Below are 26,531 nucleotides of genomic sequence, written 5' to 3'. Positions count from 1 at the left end.
AAAATTTTGGGTTAAGTGACTTGCCATGACCAAAGAGAGAGTCAGTATTTAGACAGCAGACAGTCGTAATTAGACAGTCAGTGAATCGAGTTCTCAATCTTGTGCTGTCCTGCATAGATCATGCACTTCTTTCATCAACACTGATTTTATTTCTGTTTGCTCTCTGTTCAAATGTCTGTAACCAATCTGACTTGCTAAAGGATCCTAGTGAATAGTGACTATGCTCTGTTTGAACCAATGAGTTATTGTACATTACATCACTTGAAAATAATGCAAACAGTTAAAAAATTGCTATCCTAATTATTAATGACTATTTTTGCATAAGCTCAATATGTATTTAAAACAAAGTTCTATTGCTGTCTGTCCTAATTCAGTACATGACTGCTGTGTTGATTGGCCTATTAAGAGTTACGAAATTACTTAATTTTTTTAAATTAACATTTATTATTCAAAACGTATATAACATTCCATACATTTGCCTGGCATTCTAAACAGATATTAAAGCTATGGTCATTAATTTGCCATTTACTTATTACAAGTTAATTGCAAGTTAATTCAAAACTGAATTGAGAACACCAAATGTTTGGTGACAAGGAATGGAATAGGGGAGTAGGACTGGAAACCTAGGGGTGACTTTCCTTTACCCTAAGGTCCCTTTATCCCACTTGCAATGTAAGGAGGCCTTAAAGGGTGAATAAATTAAATTTACATCAGTTTTAATGTCCTGCATTCTCCCAGAGTGGTGTACAGAGGCCTTAATGTAAACGAGACTCTGGCCCAAAGACTTATTATGCCATTACTAAATCTCAACCTTCTAGCTTCCTCCCTTCTTCCTTCCTCACAGAGTATATTTGTCTTTGCTCTTCTAAGGAAGGTTTTCAAATTTATTATACATGTTAATGCTGTATGAACAGGTATCTTGTAAATAACTGTCAGTTGGCAAAGAACATACTCAAAGATTGAAAACAAAATAAACTGAGCTGTCAGACATACACCACACCAACCCCTAACAAAAGTTGACTACTTACTGCAAAAGAATATGTACCAATTGGTTCAGGATGTGGGTAAAAAGCACATATCGTGTGGTAATCATTTCTCAAACAACAAAGACAGAAATACAAGTTATTTACAATGATTGTGCTATATTATACTAAACAGACTGTCAGAAAAGATTCAAAGCATAAAAGCTTCTTTTTCAAACCAGAGAAAAAATAATACTGAATTGGGGGGAAATAACTAAGTAGTGTACTTTGGCCAAAGCAGTTCAACATTCTTACTTCAATTTTCAATTGTTAAATTACACTGTGTTCTAAAACTGCAGGAAACAGATTATAGGATCAGAAAAATTGTCACTTAGATTATTAAAGCATGGTTATAACAATATCAGCCATCTCTCAAAACTTCTTTTTTAAAATGTTGTCTTATTAAAATAAACAGATCTCCAAATATAAAATTCCACTACAAAGGTTTAATTCACAAATTGTTGCATATAGTATATACAGGACTACCAGATTTTGTAACAGGCACTGTTTTTATTTAGTTGGGGTTTTTTTTGCTGACTGTTTTGTGTTACATTTTCTAATGTGGTGGCATTAACTACAATTTAATTTCCACTTAAAAATAATTTCATATGTTGTAGTTATGTATTCTTGATAGTAACATCAGCTGTTCATATACAGTATGAAATGTGTTACTGCACTCAAGGCCAAACAAGGATTAAGATTTTCAAGGTTGCCACAGGCTTTCAAATGCCAGCAATAGAAAATATTATTTACTCCTACACCAATATGGAGTTAATGTGAAAACATCTGTAACTACATGAACATTTATATCTAATTCTATCATCATAAACTGTCAAAAAAAACCCCACCCAAATGTATTATAACATTACAAAAAATTGTCAGCAATCATGAGTAAACAAGGTGCATTTTCTTCCATTCTGCCATGTCAGTTAGGGTACCTTATATTCATCATAATCTGTCTCATCTAGCAAATTCATTTTATCCAACTCTACAAGTTGTTCTGGGGTTGGATCAGTTGGCAAAGGTTCAATCAACGCTTGTTCATATATTGGTTTTCCATTAAAGAAAAGTTCTTTCCAATCACGCATCAGTTTAATTGGAATTAGGCTGCAGAAACAAAAGCAAACCAAATTAGTTGTCAAACCAAACTAACAAGTCAGCTATTTTGAGACTTATGGACCCAATTCTGCACCAAACACGCAGCAGAAGTAAACAGGCTCTACACTAGAACATCTGTGGGATTTGGGATGAAGACAGAGCCCTCCTAAAGACTGTACCCAACCTCCTCTGCAGCTGCTGTCATAGACACAAGGGCCGCTGTATCTCCACATATGTGCCAGTGTGCAGTATTTGGTTGGTGAAACTGTGTAGTAGCAAATCTATTGTCTCTGCCCCTCTCCCACTCCAAAACTTATATTCTCACTGGGGAAGGACTTATTGCAGGATCTGTGGAGATGTACCCTAGGCTACACAAGAGATGTGGACTCCACATCTAATCCATCCCTTCCGCAGTTTTTCTGCACTCAGAGCCTTCCGCACCAACAAAAGGAGGGTGGCAAGAGCTGTCCAGAAATGCCTACTGTACATGCTGATACTAGTTTATGATCATATAGTAATTCAACCTGATTATGTTTCCATTAGAAAAGAAAGGTATTTATAGAAAATAGCAAATTAAAGTAGATATAAACAAGGAAAAAGTGTTTTTATTATTAAAGATAAAACAAAGAACCTGAACACATCATATGGAGTAATTCCATAGCTGCTAAAAATCAACAAGCTGAGCAACATCAGGAGCACAAACAGCCTGTATTCAACAGGTGTGCTCAAATTGAAACGGAGTTGTATTATTATCAAAACACATATGACTACCTTATAATTATCTTGCACTTTGTATTTTAAAAAAACCAGCTGTGATTTAATTATATGACCATAAAAGGGCACAACTATAAAATTGCTAGCAAACAGCATCATCATTTTAGAACAACAACTTCATCTATTTGAATTTTCTTCTTTTTAACTACAGATCTGAGATAACTGAGTGTTATGCTATAAATATACTTTGCACATAATACTTTTGAACACTGAAAATAATACTGTTTGCATCTTGCACAAGGAAATGCATGGAAATACTGACAAAATTTACCTCCTGTGGCAGTGAGGATGCTGATACAATCTTGATCTGTATATGTATTTGAAATACCTATATGGTGTATTCACCACTCAGTTCACATATGTTTTATACTAATTTACATTGGAGTCATGGCTGTACATTGACAAGGAAATCACGCACAAAATGCGAATGTCATGTTGAATATTGCAATGCTGAAATACGATTCATATTAAACATCTACTGCGCCATAATATATATTTGCACATTTTTTCTTTAATAACCTTTTGCTCTTAATCTTCTAACATAACAGTTATTCTTTAAAGGCAATGGAGTTTTAGATTTATATTCCTTGGGTGAAATCTTCACCACCACTCTAGCCCCTTTATGCGGTGTAAAAAGGCTGGAACAACATAAGGGAGCCCTTAAAGCCCCAAATCTGACCAGGGGAGGTTTCCCCTGGGACAGACACTGTGGAGACAGCTGCAAGACTGCTCTCCGAGGATCATCTCACAAGCTCTGATGCAGGGGGCATGTCAGGGATGGGCCACAATCTGTGGAGATTCCAAGCAGAGCGGTGGTCCTTAGAGCAGCCCAGGAAAGCTGCTGTAATGTAAACAAGCCCCCAGGGTTGTCTAAGTTATGCTATGGGCCATCCAGCCACTGGAGCACCCTAGGATTGGGAGGGCACAAAGATTTAAGCAACTTTAGCCTCCCCCTACTCCTGATCTGTGAGTTCTGTGCTGTGCCTCTTAGAGGACTTTTTTGCTTCTCGATGTAGAGAGAAAAATATGAAATTCATAAGAAGGACATCTTATAAAACTTATACATTATTCATATTTTCACAGTATAAGACTATTAATTCCAATTATACTGAAATGCAGTGGCCTCAGCCTAAGTACAGGGATACCCTACAGTGAGAAAAACAGACATTCAGTCCTCTCCTGGTCCTATCAATTATTCAGTTCTCTGAATTCTCATAGTTTCTGATATGCACAATAACTGTATAGTTATTTCTTAATAATCATACAGTATGTTAATCTATGTACTCTGTCTCGATAAAAATCATAGTGCAGGGCTCTGCATAATCACTGTATAGTTATTTTTCAGGTTTCAGAGTGGTAGCCGTGTTAGTCTGTATCAGCAAAAACAACAAGGAGTCCTTGTGGCACCTTAGAGACTAACAAATTTATGTGGGCATAAGCTTTCGTAGGCTAAATCCCACTTCATCAGATGCATGGAGTGGAACATACAGTAGGGAGGTATAAATACACAGCATATGAAAAGATGGGAGTTGCACTGACCCTCCCACTTGGTCAACTCCCATCTTTTCATATGCTGTCAAATTATTTTAAAAAAGATAATTGTGATTAATTGCAGTTTTAAGTGCACTGTTAAACAATAACAGAATACTATTTATTTAAATACTTTTGGATATTTTCTACCTTTTCAAATATATTGAGTTCAATTACAACACAGGATACAAGGTGTACAGTGCTCACTTAACATTATTTGTCATTACAAATACTTGCACTGTTCACAGAATCATAGAATATCAGGGTTGGAAGGGACCTCAGGAGGTCACCTATTCCAACCCCCTGCTCAAAGCAGGACCAATCCCCAATTTTTTCCCCAGATCCCTAAATGGCCCCTTCAAGGATTGAACTGACAACCCTGGGTTTAGCAGGCCAATGCTCAAACCACTGAGCTATCCCTCCCCCCTGTTTATAGGGAAATAGTATTTTTCAGTTCACTTCATAAAAGTACTGTAGTGCAATCTCTTTATCATGAAAGTGCAATTTACAAATGTAGAATTTATTTTTTCATAATTGCACTCAAAAACAAAACAATGCAAAACTTCAGAGCCTACAAGTCCTCCCAGTCCTACTTCTTATTCAGCCAATCGCTAAGACAAACAAGTTTGTTTACATTTATGGGAGATAGTGCTGCCAGCTTCTTATTTACATTGTCACCTGAAAATGAGAACAGGTGTATGCATGGCACTTTTGTAGCAGGCGTTGCAAGGTGTTTATGTACCAAATATGCCAAACATTTGTATGCCCCTTCATGCTTTGACCGCCATTCCAGAGGACATTCTTCAATACTGAGGATGGGTTTTGCTCGATAACATACCAAATGTTATGTAACCAAAAAACAAAAATAAAAAGAAAAATCTACATTTATAAGTGGCACTTTCACAGTAAAAAGATTGCACTACAGCACTTATATGAGGCGAATAGAAAAATACTATTTCTTTTGTTTATATATTTTTACAGTGCAAATATTTGTAATAAAAATAATATAAAGTGAGCACTGTACACTGTATTCTGTGTTATAATTTCAATCAATATTTGAAAATATAGAAAAACATCCCAAATATTTAAAATAAATTTCAATTGGTATTCTATTACTGTTTAACAGTGCAATTAAAACAGTGATTAATCACAATTAATTTTTTTAATCAAGTTAATTTGTTTTGTGGTAATCACTTGAGTTAACAGTGATTAATTAACAGCCCTACTATCTATATAAAGTACATTGTGATCCTTTACAACAAAAGGTTGTACTACAAATATAATATTTTATTATTATTATTAATACTTCATGTGCAAAAAAGGTGAAAATATTGAAAAGTATTTCCAGTTTAAAGTAATTAATACTGTGAAGTTGGGATTAATTTTTCCATAGTAACATTAGCCCCAGTACATAGAATATGAGAAACAGAACTCATGATTATATAATAACCTTTTAAATTATATGCTTGTTTTCAATATTAACTACAACTGTAAAGCAGGGCATTCACAAGGGAACATATTTAATGAAATAACGTATCTCATTAATTTTCCTTTCCCTGTATTCTGTTTCTTATATATTTCTTTTCTCTGACTTCTGAAATTTACTTACTTGTTCGTCAACATTCGATATTCTCCTGTTTTGGTTGACAGATCAATAATTTGGTCAATCACTTCCCAACACATGGAATAATGCTTTTTATATCGAGCCTCCGCTCTTTCAGCAGCAATTTTCTCATGTAGGTCTCTTTCTTTGCAAATATGTTCCTCATAATCAATTTTTTCTTGTTTTGCAAGAGCCTAAGGATTTTTTTTCAAAAGCAAACTTTTAAATTAGATTGGAAATTAACTTGCACTGGCATAGCAATAAAAAAAAGTTTAAAGATTACTCTAAGCATTTTTAAAAAGACTATGAACTTGCTGAATTTGAGTCAAGAATTGAAAACATTTTTATCAGATTCATTAATCAAATGATATATATAGACTCTGTAAGTCCCTGCTTTTTGCAAAATTGTTACTAATATACTGAAGTAAAGGAGCAAAAAGTTACTTCCCTCATAGCAAATAAAAAAAATTTTTCAGTGATTTCTGAAAAAAAGCCATTTTAACCTTAAAACTTGGAGAGAGTACATTTGCTATTCATGAAGAACAGTCATGCAGACACTGAGTGAAATCCTGGTCCCAGTATAGTCAATACCAAAACCCCTCTCAAAGTCAATTGGGCCAGGATTTCAGCCATTAAATACATTTTAGAAGGTGTGGCACACAATTTAAACAGCAAGGGCCTAATCTGCAAAGAATTAAGACAAAGATACCGATGCTATTTGAACTTTAGAACCCCCACCTTCCAAAATTTTTGCACATAAATCGGAAAGGAGGAACAAGAGGTTGGCTATCAGCACTCCCAAGGGCACAGTGGGCCCTGCTGGTCAGGAGGTGTAATTCTGGAGAATTCCTGATCAATACCTACAGACTCCTGGATGCATGAGATTCCTAATGAGAATTAATGACTGGGGGGAAGATAGAGTGAGGGGACGGGGCTAGAAAGGGTGAATGTGTGAATGCCATGCCCTGCTGTATGCATAACATTTGGCATAACATCTTATTCGGACTTAGGCTCCCAAGTGCTTAAGTCACTTTTGAAAATGAGACAGGCTCCTAAGTCACTTAGGCCTTGCAACACTGGCTGGGCAATACCTTTAAAAATCTGGGCTCATGTATGGGAGGTAGACACAGCTCTGCACAATATATTGAATAATTAATCTTTTACCGCCTCTCTGTCAAGAGCTTCTTGGAACTCTTTCAGTCGTCTTTCTTCATACTGTTTTTCTCTGAAAATTCTGTTCTGCCATAGCACTTCTTTTTCATGCCGAACATGCATGAGTTGTACAGCAATCCTCCGCTCCTGCTGGGACTGTCTCATTAATCGATTAATAAGTTGCTCTTCCCGGTAAGCCTCCTAAAAAAATAAAATAGTGTAAACTATGCTAAATAGTGATTAACGATTTCATGGATTTGTGTCAGAAAATTCTATACTCTCAATATAAAATGTTTATTCAAAACAGCATGACAGTCTTCATCTATGCTTATTTAACATACATAGCCTAAAACATACATTTCTATTTATGATGCTATCAGTAATATAATATAGTTATGGTCTTATCAAGTAATACATAACCACTTAAAAATCTTTTAATGAGATACTCAACAGAAATAAATTTTCTTAAAATTTTGGCAGCTAACATTAATTTTAACACAGACTGAAGAAAATACTATGTACAGACAATTTTGATGTGACTTTTCTGTGCTTCAAATAATTCTCTTTCTAGTTGTAGTGATGCTCACTCCCCAACAACTAGTCCGAGTTTCCCTTTCTTCCCCCAACCCCATCCTACAACTCATATCTAGTCCCAGTTCTCACCCTCTGAAGGTTCCTTGTCCTAATCTACTCCCTTGACATGCACATCCCCTCTGCTTTTTATTCAGGCAGCTGCCTCCCTCACAGTAGAGTGGGGGCATTGAGTACAGGTGACTCTCCATTCTAGTGGTGGACCTGGCCCCAAGATAGCCTGCATCAGCCTGGAGCTTAATTGCAAGGAAAGTCCTGCTCAGCCCTGAGCTGAAGCATGCCTAGTACAGATGGATGGAGTACTGTAGTAGCCATATCAGTCCCAGGACTTTAGAGAGACAAGATGTATGAGGTAATATCTTTTATTGGACCAACCTGTCACCAACAGAAGTTGGTCCAATAAAAAAAAAATATCACCTAACCCACCTTGTCTCTCTAGTACAGATGGAATCTTTCAAGAAGATCTAGCAAGTCTCTAGTGAGTATGTGTGGACTGCAATTTTTTAAAGTCTTATAATGACGAATTTGGGTGGATTTTCACAGGGATGGCAACAAGCAGATCCCTGACACAAAGGCACACAACTCCTCCCTTTCCCTCCCCTAAATGCTAAAATGTTGCAAAAATAAGTCAGCCTGATGTAGATGCCCAGCCTGTAAAATTTCAGCCCAAACAGTTAAAGATGGTAAAATTATAATAGGAAGTGTCAGGCAACTGCCTATTATAAATGTTAAGAAAAAAATCATAAAGGAAAAGGAGGACTGATTTTCTGTTTCTCCTTATTATCCTACTTAACATAGGAGTTTAAGGAGGGTTTAGGAGTTTGTCCTTGTTAAATACAGTGGCAACCAAAGTTTGTAGTATCTCCTCATTGACATGCTTACGTTTTCAGCTTCCTTCTGCCCCTCCTCTGTTCTTATGAATTCAGATCTCTGAACTAAATTTTAAACTTCAAAACTTTTCAGCTGCTTCTGCAGCCCAGGCACTGCGCTTTGAGTGAAAGTTGCAGTTTTCCTTTGAAGTCCCATTGTCCTGTGGAAGGGCTTGAAAGGGAAATCACAGATTCCCTCTGCAGCCCAGACACCTGCTCCAGAAGCAACGTACAGATTTAAAGTTTAGTTTAGAGAACTGTAATTGGACCTTGTCTAAGAGTCCCAATTCAGTTTCTTCAGAAAAAGAGGAGAGGAGTGGAGAAAGAGGCTAGAGGGGAAAACTGGAGCACCCACAGGGAAAAATTAGAGGGTGCTCTGCACCCACCGGCAGCTAAGCTCCTCGCCTCCTTCTCCCCCCGCCAGCACACCGTGTCCCCACTCCTTCCCCTCCCTCCCAGGGCTTCCCAACCCCCGTCCTCCTAACAGCTGTTTGGCGGTGCTAAGGACTTTCTGGGAAGGAGGGGGAGGAGATGGAGAAGAGGCAGGGTAGGGGTGGGGTGGGAAAAGGTGGGGTGGGGCGGGGCAGGGACTTTGGGGAAGGGGTGGAATGGGGGTGGGGCCAGGGCAGATGCGGGGCAGGGGCAGGGCCGGTGGGGGGGAGGAGGGAGTCGAGCACCCACCAGGCAGATACCAGAAAATATTTGGAGCAGAAGCCCTGACCTCTGAATTCCCTTGGAACCTCCTCTATTGCTCAAGCTTCTACAAGGGACTGAATCTCTGATTTTAACAAGCTTTCATGAAAGAGTCCCTGAATCAGGAAGAGGGGGTTGGATGGAGGAAGGGTTTCAAACTGAATGGAATAACCATGTTTTAACAAAGCATACATTTTAATGGTGAAGGTAATTAACCACTGGAACAATTTACTAAGGGCTATGGCAGATTATCCAATGCAGGCAATTTTTAAATATAATCAAGATTAGATGTTTTTCTCAGAAACTTCTTGTAGTTCAGACAGGAATTGTTTCAGAGAAGTTCTACAAGCTGTGTTTTGCAGATGGTCAGTCTAGATGATCACCATGTTCCCTTTTGTAGTCTCACCCTCAGAACACACAGAAATGCAGAGAGAAGAGGTGGGAGGGACACATGAGAGTCCAACAGGCACTGAGCTGCACCTGCTGGTGCATCCCATGAGTGGGATATGCAGAGGACACTCAATAAAGAATGTCTTGTTCATGTTTGACACAATTTTGAAATGATTGCACTGTATGATACATAGTCATAAATCACACAAGTGACGTTTTACTATGTTACTAAGGCTTCATTCAAGTAGTCATTTTAAGGGTGCCAATACCTGTAGCCTACAGATTGAGTGGGAGGGTTAATCTATGAAAATAGTAACCTCTCAAGTTTCCTGAGGTTTCAGTAGCATAGTTGGTTATTGCACTTTCCCCTTTGAAAGTTGGCTGCCATTTCTGCAGACCTGGGTATAATCACAATTTAATTTAAAATTACTGCAGTGGTGTTATTTTAGCTCCATTCCACCTAATCAGAAAACTGTTAATCAGCTGAATGATTCTATTCAAAGTAGACCCAGAACTAGAATAGCAGTGGTGTTGCTGGTCAGAATTGAAGTGTACTGGCAGCACACAGTGCCGGACCCTGCAGGACTGAAGTCAGGGGCGGGGGAAGGAGTTGCCATTGACTTAAATTGGTGCAGGATCAAGCCCACTTTGTGGAAACTTGTACAGCACTTACTTACTTTATCGGCTTCTTATCAACACTTGTAGCCTCTCCCTTTCTTAAGCACCAAATTCAACACAACAATTAATAGGAAAAAATGTAGCACAATGTAGGAAGAATTAAAACCCATCAAAGCCTAAATGTGAAAGGAGACCTAAAATAAAGGTACAGGACAAAATCATAACTTCAGTTTTATATTGCAGCATTTCTAAAAATCCATAGTAAAACACAGAATCACCAAGTCACTGTAGAAAAGATACAATAGGTTCCTAAACAACAGATGGCTTTGTAATGGTGCTCATTTGAGAAAATGTATGATAAGAGGCTTAAAATTATATCTATTTGGGACAACAGTGGCATCCAGTGGCCAAACACATTAATTCTATGTTTATGTATCATACCATACACCTATATATTACTACACATATTTCATGTATTACTATATTTCTATCTGCATCTTTAATTTAAAGATGAATGGGGCAGCTTCATGCTGCTTTATTTACATTGTCATCACTGTGAAAGGAGACGCACAGAACCCTGAACTCAGGTCTTCGCATGAAAGGCGCTACTTCTTCAAAGACTTATACAAGTGCTTAACTTCACGCACTATGGCTAGTCCCATACAACAAGTGTAATAACACATGGGTATATGGTCAGTGTAGAATAAATATAAAACTATAAAATTAAAGTTACTTTAAGTTTGGTGAAAGAAATATGTGTTGTAAAGAAAGGTCATAATTAGCAAGTGAAAGAAAGGCCTTGAAAATAATGAGTTATAAGGCCAGAAGGAACGAAATAGGGAGGATGTGTGGTTCAAAAAAAAATAATTAATGAGATAAGGGAAAGTTTCTAAAAAGATAGCTTCTGTCTGATAGGGGAAACTGCAGGTTGTTTTAAATAATCTGTCTTTAAAAGACCCAAATATACAGAGGCTATAAAAATAAAAGACAATAATAATGTTTGTGGAACTGGAATCATTTCAGAGAATGCTATCATGGGATGGAGGTCCTGGACTTCAATCTCATACCTAGCAGCCTAAATTTGGCCTCCTATCCTTCCCTATGTCATTGTTACGACATGTACCACAAACACAGGCTCCTCCCCAGCACTACAAATAAGTCTGTCAGGATGTCTCGAGCGATCTGCGATCTTCACATCTGGCAGGCAAGTCATCATGTGGTTCTCCTGGTCATTGCAAACCCAGCTATCTATGTTTCTAATGATCAAATCCCCCATTATTATTACCCATCTCGTCCTAATAACTGGAGTTCCCTCCCACGAAGAGGTATTCTCAGTGCAAAAAGATACCATGACATCATCTGGAAGGAGGATCCCAACTATGGGATCATTTCCCTCCGCTCCACTTTGATGTTTTCCTTTCCTGAGACTTTCATCCTCCTTAACAGCACAGAGGCTGTCAGACTTGGGGTGGGACTGCTGTCCTGCATCCCGGAAAGTTTCATCTATGTACCTCTCTGTCTCCCTTAGCTCCTCCAGTTCAGCCACTCTGGTCTCCAAAACCCGTACGCAGTCTCTGAGGGACAGGAGCTCCTTGCATCGAATGCACACATATGCCACCGGCCCATAAGGCAGGCAATCATACATGCTGCATTCAGTGCAATAAACTCTGTTTCTGGACTTCTGCCTGCATTCTCTTTTTACTCCTGCAGTTCTTTCCTTTATTGTTGTTTTGTTTTTATTGGGAGTATTTATTGCCTTAAGTTTAAAGAATATTAATGAAGTGTATCTAGCTCCCCCACCCCCACTCTACACTCCTTCGCAAAACTCCCCGGTTAACTGCTCCTGGTCACTAGCTCCTCTGGTCACTTTGGAGTGGGCTTTTTAAACCCCTGTTCTCGCTGTGTAGCCCTGCCCCCGGTTAAGGGTTGATGGGTACTAAAGGACATGGGGATCAAAGCCTCACTAAGAAACTCTCAGCCTTGCCCAGCAGGCTGCTAGCTCAGTACACAGTCCCCCAAACAAACAGACCACGCTATATACTTCAGTCAAGCAGCAAAACACACACACACTAAGGACAACAAACTCACCCCAACTCTGAGGCTAAATAAGCTTGAGGGGGTTGTGGGGATTAAGGGGAGTAACTGCACAACCAATTTTGAGACACAGCATTCCCCTCCACAAAGCCAGCCATCTTTGTCTGCTTCCTACCCCTTACCAGCACATAGATCTTGTGCTTAATTTGTGCAAGGACTTGCCAGGGCTGAGCCTCTGCACCTCTAGGCTTGGCAGTTCATAGCCCTGGCAGCTCTGGGCTTGCCGCATCGATTATGAAAGTAAAAAAATTGCTTGAGCCCCAGCACGTCTTTCATTACAAATTAAGCACTGCCCAGATCTAAGATCCGGCTAACTCTAATGCAGCCATGCAAGAGGTTTGGGGAATCCTTGCCTCCCCCTACTTCCCAGCACAGCCACTTTAGAAAGTCACAATCTAGTTCTAAATATTTAACAACTTTTACTGAATGCACAAAAGAAAGATTTTAATCATTTAACTTCATTATTATCTGTTTTAAACTTACCAAGTGACTATGCCTCTTTGAGAGCTAGCCATGTATAAAGTTTTTAAGTTCAACCATTTTTTGGGAAAAGTTTTTTGGGGGCCAGATCTTCAGCTGGTGTAAAACATCTTAGCTTCATTGACTTCAGTTGAACTTGAATGACAGCTTTCACAATTTGAGGATTTAGTATAATTATTTCTCTCTATATATAGCTATATATTTATAGATATAATTTTTCTCCATTTACCTGATAAAAACATCTGAACAGAGTTTGTTCAAAGCCCCCCGAAACAGTAATGTCACCTGAGGGCTAAGATCAAACATGCAAAGTTCCAGCACACCAGTGACTTCCCACTTGATATTCCCAGCTTCCCAACATCATTACATGCTATAGCAAAACATTTGCCTCTTAGGACTGCTGCAGTAAATCACCCTGACTGCTACCATCATGTAAGAGAAATGTGAGATAAGGATGACATCTCTAGGTTTTTGAATTATAAAAAGTCAAACTCTTTCTGTAATTCTGGGGGAAAAAATCATATAGCTAAAGACTGCTGTAAGGGTGCAATTAAACATCAAATTGTTATTTTATTTTTCCATTTAGATACTTGCAAATTGGTAATTCTGCATGCGATACAGCACATCAGCACAAATACCTCACCTCTTGTGCTTCGTGGGCTATTAGCTGTTCCATTAACATCTTCCGTCGTCTTTTTTCTCGTTGCTCCCGGGCAAAACTGTCTTCCTCTAGACGTTTTTGAATTTTTCTTATATATTCATCATCTGAATAAGTGCTCAATAATTCAGTAGTTGTCTGGGCTGTGGTGTCTGGAGCTGTTATGTCTAATTCCTGTATCTGCAAGGTGTCCTGTACAGTGCTAAGAAAATACATGTTGAACATCAAAAGAACGGCTACTTAACCTTACACTAAGTGTGATTCTTCAAAAGGTGTTGTCAATGTGGATTCCACTCTTGGTCACATGAGCCACATGCATATGAGTTTGGATTATTTTGGCCATCGGTGTCAGTTAGGTCCACACCTGCACCCTAAATGTCCTTGTGTCCCCCATTTGAGGGCTTAGCAGGCCCAACCATTCCCTTGCCAGTACAGAATCCCAGAGGATTAGGACTACACAGGATTGGGGAAGAAGGGTGGGTCATGGAATCAAAATGGAAAACACATCTCAAAGAACCACCGTTTTCGGTAAGACTAGTAACCATTCTTTTTCCTTTGAGGGATTGTCCATATGTATTCCACTCTTGGTGACTAACAAACAGTTGTCTACTTGGAGGTGCGTAGTAGGATCAGTCTCGAAGAGTCTACCAAACAGTAGTGTCTTGTAAATGTAGTGTCCATTAGCTGCCCTACATATTTCAGAATTAAGGACATTCTTCAAAAGGCAGCAGAGGCTGCCTGAGATCTGGTGGACTTGGTACATCCTGTCAGCTCACTTGAATGTGGCCAAATGGATGCTGATGTGTGCTACAGATCTTTTGAGGTGCCACCTTTTGAGGTGCCAAACATCCTTTGTTTATAGGCATGGTGAGCCTGTCAGTTATAGAAGGGTACATGATGTCCAGAATTTGTGAGTTTTCGCCTGCACCATTTCTAATCTAAGCCTGCTGGGCTCTGATTGGCTGCTTCCATGTAGCCTCTCTAGGCAGGCCTAGAGGACCCATCTTCACTGACCCTTTCCTAAAGCACAGTGTAGTAGGACCACAGGGCTTGTATAGCTAAAGTCTCTGCCAGGAGGAATAAGGCTGATAAGATATGAGTACTGGGGCGAGGGACTGACAGTGAGGGAGAGATACCAAGAAGGATGTTCCCTGTGAAACCTAGGTTGTTTCCTACCATAGACAGATACCTCTCCAGAGACTCTTCCTGATTTCCATTGTGCTAAGGAAGAAGAGTATGGGGGGAAGGGGAGCAGTTTCTATTATACCCCACTGTGGGCAAAGAAAAGGACTACATGAGGGAGGGGCCATCCTGTCAGGAGCTCCCTGGCTCTGTTGTGCTTTCCTTAACTAGGTAGGGCATGAAATTGGTACCAGAAATACCTCCTTAACTTTCTGTGGCTGGTGACGTAGTTCTCATCACCCTAAACCTTTCAAGGAAAGTAGACTCTGGTACTGGACCCCAAAATAAATCACTCATACCATATGTTCCCTGGATACCAACATAGTAGGTATTGATACACTGGGCACCAAGGAACATGCTTCCAAGGTTGCCTGTACAGTACCAAAGGATTTGTACTGAGAGAGATAGGGCCTGCAGGTTTCGTGGGTACTGCCACCACTCTTAACGGTGAGTACTGGCGTGCTAGAGGGACCATCTCAGGCTATTTTCGGCCCCTGCACTATTGAGCCTGACACTACTAAGACTTATAAGTTTTGTGCCTCAACTCAGTAGGCACTAGAGAAGGTGATCTATTCTTTGGCTCAGCTCAGGAGTAGTGTTTCTTCCTACCCTATCAGAGGTCACTGAAGCAAGGAGGCGGCAGATGACTGGGCTTCTTGGTCAGTTTAGCTTTGGGTGGAATCTTGACTCACCCGGGGGCTCATGGAGAAAGACTGACTGAGGTCGAGCTGCCTCCCTCCTTTTGGTGTCCAAGGAGGCTTACATATGGCACACCAAAAGGAACAATTTTAGGAAGACTTCTCTCACTTTTTGAGCCTGTTTAGAGAAGAAGTGACATATAGTACATTGTTCAGGAATACGTCCCTCTCTACGTCCCTAGAGTGTCTATTGTTAAGTGGCACTGAAGCTTCACATCAGACACAGGTCTTAAACCCCAGAGATTTTGCTTCTCCCATTTTGCTAGTGCCCACGAATACAGGGTGATTCTAGCTGTAAAGCAAAACCTGACTAAAATAAGATTTTTTTTATTATTGTTATTTGTGTTGCCAATGGGCAGCAAGACTAACAATTAACCCTAAATTCACATAATGTGCAGAGAAGCAGGTGCACACTGGAGGGTTCCCTCTTCCTCCCACAGGTGCTATAAAGGAACGGATGGATGGTTGGGCACACTCAGTTCTTCATGGCCTCTGGGGCGAGGGCACAGAGCGGGCAGGCATGGCCTCAACAGACCCTGCTGGCCAAAAGAACCTGGTCTTGTGTGCCTAGGGTGCAAGAACACCAAGTGGAATCCTTGTGGATTAATCACTTGAAGATTATATATTGCTTTACAGTAATAAAGTTGCTGCCTCCCTGCTCTGCCCCTTCTGACTAACAAACAGTTGTCCCCTTAGTTCTGATTTTGGGGAACGAGCTTTTATCAGCTCTTTGAAACCAGTATGTTGTTTTTGTCAGTGTGGCTATTTTTTAAAATAGACAGAGTGCCTATATCTTTAGTGGGTTTGGAGTGGAATTAATTAACAGAGAAAATATTCTGTTTAATATATACAGTGCAGCTTTAATTTATGTTGGTTTTATCATATAGCTGTTCAAGTGGTGTGTTATGTGTTTGAAAGGTATTTTGTTTCCTCAGTCTAAAAACCAAACCAGAAAAATGTAAGCACCCCAAGTAGAAAGGCACTGAGTAGCTCTTGAAGCCATTTTATATTATTTTCAGTCTCCTGCTAAAGCAGAGGTAGGGCATACCAACAGCAGGTGTCTTTCTTCCAGGGCTTCTTGATGCCCAGTACATACAGTTTCTCAACCAGACAAATCATCTGCTGTTTCTATTTTATTCTGTTCTATTCTACATAGGTTCTTGTACTGTGCTCATCACGGCAGTATCTGAGCACCTGCTTCTATAGCTATTTTATGCAGGCATTAAGGTTCTAGGAATATGAAACTGGAAGCTCCTTGGCAAGGCCAAATTAGAGGAAGAAGTTCATGCTGAAAAACATCTTCAGATGACTAGTGAGAAATACAGTGATTAAAATCAATAATTAGATAGCCTGAAACAGCTCTCCTCTGTCGTAATTACAAAAAAAGTTGTTCTCCAGTGAAAAATAAAAGTTTTGGAAAAATCAACTAAAAATTAAAAATAGGATACTCATGTGCATAAAATATCTGCCTAAGTATGAAATCCGGAAACATGAATCTTAGTCTATCACGTTTAAGGAATTCTTCGCCCAAGAAAACAGGGGGAACTGATGGATAAATTAGCTGAACTGATCCCTGTAACCCAATGCATGTGGGCAGTCTCATTGATTCACTGGGACTACTCACATTTGCAAAGTTAAACACATGCTTAAGTGTTTGCAGGATCAGAACTTCAGTGAGGCAAGAGTTCATGTACACTCAGAAGTAGCCCTACCTCATTCAAGCCCCAATTGTCCACAGACTAATGCATTCACTTAACTTTACTTCAGCTTCAAGGAAGTAACTGTGTGCGTAAGTCTGTGCACGATTAAGGTTTCAATGTACACAGTGAAAGATCTCAATCTTTATGCATCTTCACACATAATGCAGTGACAGCAGGACACTACTACTTTTTTTAAAGTCAGTGTGAATACATGATGTATGTTTTAAACTCTTATTAGTTGGCCAAAACAAAACAGATTATCACAGTAGGAAGGCACATGTCCAATTTACAGATTATTTCTGTACAAACATTAAGTTTCTACTCTAAAGCTTTTTTGAGAGAAAAAATGTGGGCTACTTTAAAAAAAAAAAAAAAAGTACTCATACTTTCCAAACATTCATTGAGACAAGACCTGGAAAACACAAGCCTAAAAAGGTGAAAGTTTGAGAAAGTTATAAGCAACTGAGAAAGGCTCTTTAGGGATATGAATTTCTATTTGTCTGACTGCAAAATTTAAAAGTAGAAAATGAGGTATACTTCATAATAAAAATGACAACAGTTGATAGGGAGTGAACAGTTTCATTAATAGAACCACAAAACTAGTGGATTTTTCTTTTTTTTCCCCCTGGTGACTACAGTTTCATTGATGTTAACTTGGTGCAAACATTACCTGTCAGTGACTTGGGTGCTACCAGAAGTGGGGCTCTCTTTCCTCATAAATGTCTCAAACTTCTTAATTTCCATGTATACATCCTACAGAAACAGCACAGACATTTCAATTGTCTTACCTTCCATAAAACCACAAAAGATGGATTCAACTATCAACAATTTGAATTTGTACTGTAACTATTATATAGAGAATTTTTAATGTCATTTTAATGCCTTAAAACAAATTATATTAAGAACATATAACGTATCAGCTAGTCCAGGGTGACAGAAGACAAGCTTATGTCATGCTCCTATACACTCACTTCACTGTATTATTCTCTTTTCCTACATAGAAGTCAATCCATTGTAAAGACAGCATCTGGAGCTTTACAGTCTTCCATTCTGCACAATATAGCTTGCTAGACTACTAAGTCAGTTCAACTCCTGTGAAGAGTTCATTCCATTCAGGGTTTTTTTAAGTATACTGTTCTTTGCCAAGTATGTTGTAATTTGGATTCAGTAGCCCAAACTTAGCCTTATTTTACATCCTGTGTAACCCAACCCATTTAGTAAATTCCAAAAGAGACTAGGACTAACTAAATTATCTCTCTTCCCTCTCCTGTACCCCGCCTCCCGCTGACCGCCTTCAAACTTCTCAACTAGATTTGGTTGTACAGAATGTGAGTCAGGGTAAAATCTGGCCCACTTAGTCTTAAGTACAACATGATCCAAATTTCTGAATGGGAAGCATTCTCCAAAAAGCTTTAAATGTATTACATGCAGTAGTGTAACATAAAAGAATCCAGCAAAAATATCTTCAGTCTTCCTTGCTTTGATATGAGACAGCTACCAGTTCTAAATCTTACTAGTATTTTTGTTGTCAATGACACTTATATATAGCATATTGTAAAAGAGTTAATAAATTACAATGCAGAAGTACAACGGTCACAAATCGTAAGGAAATGACTAAGGGCTTGATACAACTTGCATTAAAGTCAACAGGAATTTTTCCACTGACTTCAATGTGGCTAGAGTGGATCCTAAAATATTACCAAAGATTAATTTCAGGCCTGGTTCTGTACTACTTACTCTGGAAGAACTCTCATTTATGTCAGTGGGAGATTTCCCTAAGTAAAGTAGGCAGGATCAAGCCCTTAGAGGTTACTGGGCCAGATTCACTACTGCATTAGGCCAGTTTTATGCTGATAGAACGAGGAGTACTTGTGGCACCTTAGAGACTAACAAATTTATTTGAGCAAAATACAGTAGGAAGATACACACACACACACACACACACACACACACACAGAACATGAAAAACTTTTGTAATGATAATCAGGATGGCCCATTTCAAACAGATGACAAGAAGGTGTGAGTAACAGTAGGGGGAAAATTAGCATGGGGAAACAGTTTTTAGTTAAGTAATGACTCATCCACTCCCAATCTTTATTCAAGCCTAATTTAATGGTGTCCAGTTTGCAGATTAATTGCAGTTCTGCTGTTTCTCGTTGGAGTCTGTTTTTGAAGTTTTTTTGATGAAGAATTGTGACTTTTAGGTCTGTAACTGAGTGTGCAGGGAGGTTGAACTGTTCTCCGACTGGTTTTTGAATGTTATAATTCCTGACGTCGGATTTGTGTCAATTTATTCTTTTGCGTACAGACTGTCCAGTTTGGCCAATGTACATGGCAGAGGAGCATTGCTGGCACATGATGGCATATATCACATTGGTAGATGTGCAGGTGAACGAGCCTCTGATAGTGTGGCTGATGTGATTAGGTCCTATGATGGTGTCCCTGGAATAGATATGTGGACAGAGTTGGCAACGGGCTTTGTTGCAAGGATAGGTTCCTGGGTTAGTGGTTTTGTTGTGTGGTGTGTGGTTGCTGGTGAGTATTTGCTTCAAGTTGGGGGGCTGTCTGTAAGCTAGGACTGGCCTGTCTCCCAAGCTGTGAGAGAGTGAGGGATCATCCTTCAGGATAGGTTGTAGATCTTTGATGATGCACTGGAGAGGTTTTATTTGGGGGCTGAAGATGACGGCTAGTGGCGTTCTGTTACTTTCTTTGTTGGGCCTGTCCTGTAATAGGTGACTTCTGGGTACTCTTCTGGCTCTGTCAATCTGTTTCTTCACTTCAGCAGGTGGGTATTGTAGTTGTAAGAATGCTTGATAGAGATCTTGTAGGTGTTTGGCTCTGTCTGAGGGGTTGGAGCAAATGCGGTTCTATCTTAGAGCTTGGCTGTAGACAATGGATCGTGCGGTGTGGTCTGGACGAAAGCTGGAGGCATGTAGGTAAGTACAGCGGTCAGTAGGTTTCCAGTATAGGGTGGTGTTTATGTGACCATCTCTTATTAGCACTGTAGTGTCCAGGAAATTGACCGCTTGTGGGGATTGGTCTAGGCTGAGGTTGATGGTGGGATGGAAAATGTTGAAATCATGGTGGAGTTCCTCAAGGGCTTCTTTTCCATGGGTCCAGATGATGAAGATGTCATCAATGTAGCGCAAGTAGAGTAGGGCATTAGGGGACGAGAGCTGAGGAAGCGTTGTTCTAAGTCAGCCATAAAAATGTTGGCATACTGTGGGGCCATGCAGGTACCCACAGCAGTGCCGCTGATTTGAAGGTATACATTGTCCCCAAATGTGAAATAGTTGTGGGTGAGGACAAAGTCACAAAGTTCAGCCCTAGGCTTGCTGTGACATTATCGGGGATACTGTTCCTGAAGGCTTGTAGTCCATCTTTATTTGGAATGTTGGTGTAGAGGGCTTCTACATCCATAGTGGCCAGGATGGTGTGATATATGCCATCATGTGCCAGCAATGCCCCTCTGCCACGTACATTGGCCAAACTGGACAGTCTCTATGCAAAAGAATAAATGGACATAAATCAGATGTCAAGAATTATAACATTCAAAAACCAGTCGGAGAACACGTCAATCTCTTTGGTCACTCGATTACAGACCTAAAAGTCGCAATTATTCAACAAAAGAAAACTTCAAAAATAGACTCCAACGAGAAACAGCAGAACTGGACTTAATCTGCAAACTGGACACCATTAAATTAGGCTTGAATAAAGACTGGGAGTGGATGAGTCATTACACTAACTAAAAACTGTTTCCCCATGCTAATTTTCAACTGTTTGAAATGGGCCATCCTGATTATCACTACAAAAGGTTTTTTTCTCCTGCTGATAATACCCCATCTTAATGGATTGGTCTCATTAAGAGTTGGTATGGCAACCTCCATTTTTTCATGTTCTCTGTATGTATCTTCCTACTGTATTTTCCACTGCATGCATCTGATGAAGTGGGTTTAGCCCATGAAAGCTTATGCTCAAATAAATTTGTTAGTCTTTAAGGTGCCACAGGTACTCCTCGTTCTTTCTGCTGATACAGACTAACACAGTTACCACTCTGAAATCTGTTTTATGCTGATGTAATTGTTGAAATCAGTTAAATCAACAGTGCCATTCGGTATGCATATCATCTCTAACAGCAGATTTCTACTATGAGTTTCCTTGCTTTTCAAAATTTAGTGTTACTAAAACTTAAAGTAATAAAGTTAACACTTACCTCTGCTTCTTTTTTCTTTTTTAACAATTTTTGGGCTTCAATAGCTTTCAAGGTACGGTTTGGTGGTGGTTTTGGAATCTGTATAATAGCTGCTTGAATCCTGGCCATTATTTCATTTTGTCTCCTTCTTCCTTTACGATGCTGAACATCCAGTATAAAATCTGTTCAGTTACTTGAATGTATGTAAAAATATACTATACAAGCATTGTAATTCATCCATAGAAAAATTCTTATAAGCAGAAAGTACTTGAACAAACAAGTTCCAATCTTGCATATAGTGCTATAAAAACTTACAATTAAACCATTTTTCAAAAAGTAGAACATTAAAAAAAATGTGAAATCAAAGAGCCCATGTCTATATATTGTGTATAATTAAGTCTTAAGGACTATATTTTGAGTTCTCCTGCTTTGTCATCCCCTATGCGCATGTGAACAATCTTTTCTCTGGGCCAAAAACAGATTTTGTAAACTAACTTTCTAACTCATCAACAGTCATAGCAACATCCTAGCACACTATGGCTCCGATGTGGTTGGTCCATGTTGGGGGAGGGAGGTATACTATTCAAACAGCAGTATCAGAAGTTGTATGTCTTCACAATGCAGAACGCCTCCTGGGGCTGGTAGCAGTGGGGAATAGTACACAAAGAAATGTTCCTTGCTACATTCTTCCAAAGATGCATCCAGGAGTCATTATGCAGCTTTACTGGTATGTTGGGATCAGGGTCTTCATCTCATCCCCTCCCTGTGCAGATAGGCACCCCCAGCAGCTTGTAGCACTGCCAACCCTGCACTCCCAAGTGCTCACAGCCACGTCTTCCCTCCCCACCACTGTGAAGGTGCACTACCCTATGGCCCTTCCCCATTTTGTGCCACCACAGAGGGAGAGGGATAGACCTCAGTGTCACACTATTTTTATTTACTCAACTCCATTACAGATAATACCAGTGTGCCTCCACAAAACATGACTACTGATCTATCAGATGGAGGATTTTTTAATAATCAAAATTTGTAATATGTATATATATATATTTTTAAAATTAAAAACTGGTAATATAATAATTAAAGACTTTCTTCTTTCACTGACAATTGCATATGTTAACATTTCCCTTTTTTCATTTCTCTTCTTTCTCTGAGAGAAAGTTGCATGGACTCTCACCATTTTTCCTATGTCTCCTCTGCTTTTTTTGCATTTTTTTTGTCTCTTCTACTTTCCCCTTTCACCACCCTTAGTCCTCTCTCTCAAAAGGCTTTTAAAATTAAATTGGATAAAATAATAAAAGCTGAATCTGAAATTAATACTCCTCATTCAACAATTGATTGATAAAGGACTGAAGAACCCCATCCCCCAATGATATTGAAGTGCTGCTCTGAACTGAGGGAAAAAACAGTATGTTGAAAGGCTTCCTATTCTCTTCTAAAATTTACTTTTTTTCCCTCTTTAGAAGCAACAAGTACCCCATGTGACATCTCTGAGTAGCATTTCAAATACAGTCAAGCACCAATTCTCCTGTGCCTTTTTGATCAATTGTTGAAGCTATCTTCAAATCCAATCTTTTGGCCATCAATTGAGATTATAAAGTAGGAAGAGGTGAAGCTGCATCAGTGGGTCAGGAGGTGGGGTAGATACTAAAGTGACACCTTCAAGCAGACTACATTAGATTAGGTATACATGGATAAGAGTTTGAGGTTGGGTGGAAAAAGCAATTTACCTCCTGAGATTAAACAAAAAACAAAACAAAAAAATCAACCCCAAAAGGGACCATTATATCAAAGATAAGAGAAGCGTGATTTTAAATGTCATTTACATTTTTTGGTAAAGAATATTTAGATGGGTAAGGATAGTTTTCTTTCTTTTCTTATACTGATAAGACCCACTTTATAATCATAGTAAGATTCTTCACGTTGCGTGTCATGTTTGGATATTACAACTTTTCATGTGATTGTGGCATTTGCCCTTTATCCTTATTCCTAACAATCCACTTGAGTGATGACAATATACAAACACACCAAACACTTTAGTGTATGTGTGTGTGTGTGTGTGTTAGTGTGTGTGTGTGTGTGTGTGTGTGTGTGTGTGTAAATGTTAATATTTTAGGTGATTTATAAAATACTATTGGTTATACAGCCACATCTTTATGTTTGTTAAGAGTGTTATACTTTTTCAGCTTCTCCATCAATATGTACGTGTGGAGCAATATAAAGGGAATTAATGGCTTCAACAGGACTAATAAAACACATAAAGTTTACATAAGTAAACATCTGCAGGATTGGATTCTTGCTATGAAAAAATAAATTGGCTTTTCACCTTTTCAATGTCTTGGGCTCTTTGCTCCTCCTGGATTTTTTGAACTTTCTGTTGTTCTGCAAACTGTATACGAGCTATTTTATTTTGCATGTGCTTAGATTTCATTTCAAAATGCTCTGAAACCTGTTGCAGTCTCAAGTCAGTCTGCCGTGGCATTAGGTTTCTAAGACGCTATGATGAAATAATGTTTCAAGATATCTCAGAGTTAGAAACAGTAACACAAACATTACATTTAAGCACTTAAACATTAAACTACTGTACCTCCAAAACTCAAAACTGTCCTAAAGGGACATTTAAGAAAACCGTTTTGAATAGGCACTTCCCATATACTGATGTACGCAGAACAACAGCCAGATATACAGGATTTTTTTTTCCAGAAAAGTTGCCAGATTTTCTGAAATTGACATAGAGAGTTGTAAATTACAGGACGGCAAATGGTATTTGAACCGATGAATTCAGTCAGTTGCAGGAAATGCTGAATCAGGTGTTCCTTGTTACTTTAGCTGCACCTCTTTTCCCTTTTTGGTTTGTGCTATCCACATACAACCTCCTTGGTGAAGGGATATTATGGCTGCTTCCACTTTCCTTGAGGATCGTTCTGCCAGTGAAGTCCTAGGTCTTATTTTGTGCCATCAAACACATATAAACAAGGGATAAATTTGGTTCACAACATACAGCTTATTTAAAATTGCTCACCCTCATAGGGGAGTGTGGCCTACTCTCAGAGAGCACTACTAATGAGATCAGGGAGTGTGTGCTCTGGCAGGACCTACACCTCTAACGCTGTTCTCAGTCTTCTGCTCTTTGCTCAATTTCAGCATGCAAACTGTACTGCCGAGAAGAATAAGATGGCAGCTGCTGTAAAACTACTGACCTGTGCTGTTATTTCCTTTGAGGCAAAAAAGAAGCCTGGGGAAGAAAGTAGGCAACAAATGGAAAGAGGCAAAGCAAGTACACAGAGAATCTTGAAGCTGATTGGCCTGCCTGTGAATCAATGAAGGGGATGGAAAACTAAGCATCTGTCACAGACACTTCACATAGGTACTCTTTGTTGAACAGAAGGTTGAGTTAAATGAGCTGAATGCTTTTTTTTTGTTTGTTACCCAAAAGGTATATGTAAATGTGATGCATTTTAGTCTGTTGATTATCTAGTGATGTATATGACAAACTTAATTAACCTACCTCTCGATACAACTCACTCTCAATGCCCTGGAGCTTTGCAGGTGCTGCAGGTCTCATTGCTTCCATGGCAACTCCCGTGAGCCCCGTCTTTTTCTTTTTTTCTAGGGCAACATACAGTTGATACAAAAGCTTGGTTGCAGCCCCATGCTGTTCAGTCATGATATTTTGGGCCTCATTTTGGTCAAACTGCACACCAAGGAGTTGAAGTGTTGGTTCCAGGCGAGAAAAATTGTTAAGTTTAGAGTTTGCGACCCTATATGTTTAAAAAACAAAACTATATGTAGTATGGTATTTTGCTACTATAAAGTACTAGGTCACTTTGCACTTCATAAAGTTTATTTTCATAGATCTTAAAGCCAGAAGGGACCACTAGAAACACTACCTGAAAGTCCAAATTGCTGCAGTAAGCACTGTGACGATATATACCACTATATCAGGGTATATGGAAAAAAACTGACTCTGAATAAGAGTTAAAAGTAGGTTGTAATGTGCATGGTGAATACAGAAATAATGGATTATTCATTGATACACTCTCAAAAGAAACAATTCAAAATATGAAAGCTCAACTGGAGTCTAAAAGCAATCTAGGATTTTTGTTAGATTTATTTTAAAAAGGTATACGACAAGTTAAAAAAGTTCTTTACTTAGATTGTACTGTGGATAGTGCTTTAATCTAGCTAGCATGGTTAATAGTGAAGACATGGCAGCAAGGACTTCACTGCAGGCTAACAACCCAAGTACGTACCCAGAGTCCCTGATGCGCTTGTACGGGGGCAGCTAGCCTGTGCTGAAATGTGTGCTGCCACGCCTTCATTACCACAGTAGACCCTCAGGGTGATGAACACCTCAGGAACAGAGGTTGTTTGTAAGTCTGAAATGTTCATAATTCTGAACAAAACATTATGGTTGTTCTTTCAGAAGTTTACAACTGAACATTAACTTAATATAGCTTTGAAACTTTATTATGCAGAAGAAGAATGCTTCTTTTAACCATCTCTAAACAAAACAAGCAGAGAAACAGTTTCCTTACCTTGTCAAATCTTTTTTTTAAACTTTCCCTTTATTTTTTTAGTATTTGCTTTTTTTTTTGGTCTCTGCTGCTGCCTGATTGCGTACTTCCGTTTCCATATGAGGGGTGTGGTTGACCAGTCAGTTCATAACTCTGGTGTTCGTAACTCTGAAGTTCTACTATACTGTTACCTGTGCTAACTAGATTAAAGCTAGCACAAGTATGCCTACCTGTTCTCCAAGCCCACCTTAATTTGCTAAGTGGATATGTCATTAGATAGAAGCTCCACCCTACTATTTCCTATTTCATTGGAAGATTTTATTACAATGTCCTTTGCCCAGTCAATGGGAAACTTACTGTAAATTCCAATTCCTGCATAATTTATATCAGAAGTGAATTCTGACTGATACGTTAAAAGAATGAGGGACATGCCTCTGACTGATACTTGGCCCCCACTCCAGTCATGTTTTTTAGGAACAGCAGGAACAATTGCTTATCTGAGGAAGAGCAGCAGATCATTAGCTGGAAGAAGGTTCAGAAGCCTACATAAGTGTAGTACACTGAGATGCGGTGATGCCTTCAGTTTAATTCTGGGCTGCTACCATAAAGTCATCCTCTGGGAAGAAAACTCCCGATGCAGGAGACTGAAATGTTTCTGTTTCCACAAACC

General features: G+C 39.2%; 1 protein-coding gene across 2 annotated transcripts in view; it reads right to left on the bottom strand.

Moving 5' to 3' along the window:
• Positions 1-26,531, bottom strand: part of LOC102932072 (sperm flagellar protein 2) — a 39,422-nt gene that overhangs the window by 4,900 nt on the left and 7,991 nt on the right. The window contains exons 3-10 of one of the 2 annotated variants that reach the window (XM_027826502.3): positions 24,853-25,105; positions 23,671-23,841; positions 21,366-21,506; positions 17,823-17,905; positions 13,558-13,774; positions 7,192-7,380; positions 6,034-6,221; positions 1,961-2,129 (exon numbers count right to left, since the gene is read on the bottom strand). In XM_027826502.3, the coding sequence (XP_027682303.2) occupies positions 1,961-2,129; positions 6,034-6,221; positions 7,192-7,380; positions 13,558-13,774; positions 17,823-17,905; positions 21,366-21,506; positions 23,671-23,841; positions 24,853-25,105 (1,411 nt within the window). Of the gene's footprint in view, positions 1-437; positions 2,130-6,033; positions 6,222-7,191; positions 7,381-13,557; positions 13,775-17,822; positions 17,906-21,365; positions 21,507-23,670; positions 23,842-24,852; positions 25,106-26,531 lie in introns of those variants that run through there. The other variant, XM_027826503.3, reaches the window with a different exon arrangement.

This window comes from Chelonia mydas, chromosome 5 (assembly GCF_015237465.2).
Source record: "Chelonia mydas isolate rCheMyd1 chromosome 5, rCheMyd1.pri.v2, whole genome shotgun sequence".
In the NCBI taxonomy this organism is placed as follows: Eukaryota; Metazoa; Chordata; order Testudines; family Cheloniidae; genus Chelonia; species Chelonia mydas.
The sequence above is the reverse complement of the archived record's forward strand: the minus strand, read 5'-3'. Positions and strand labels throughout refer to the sequence as shown.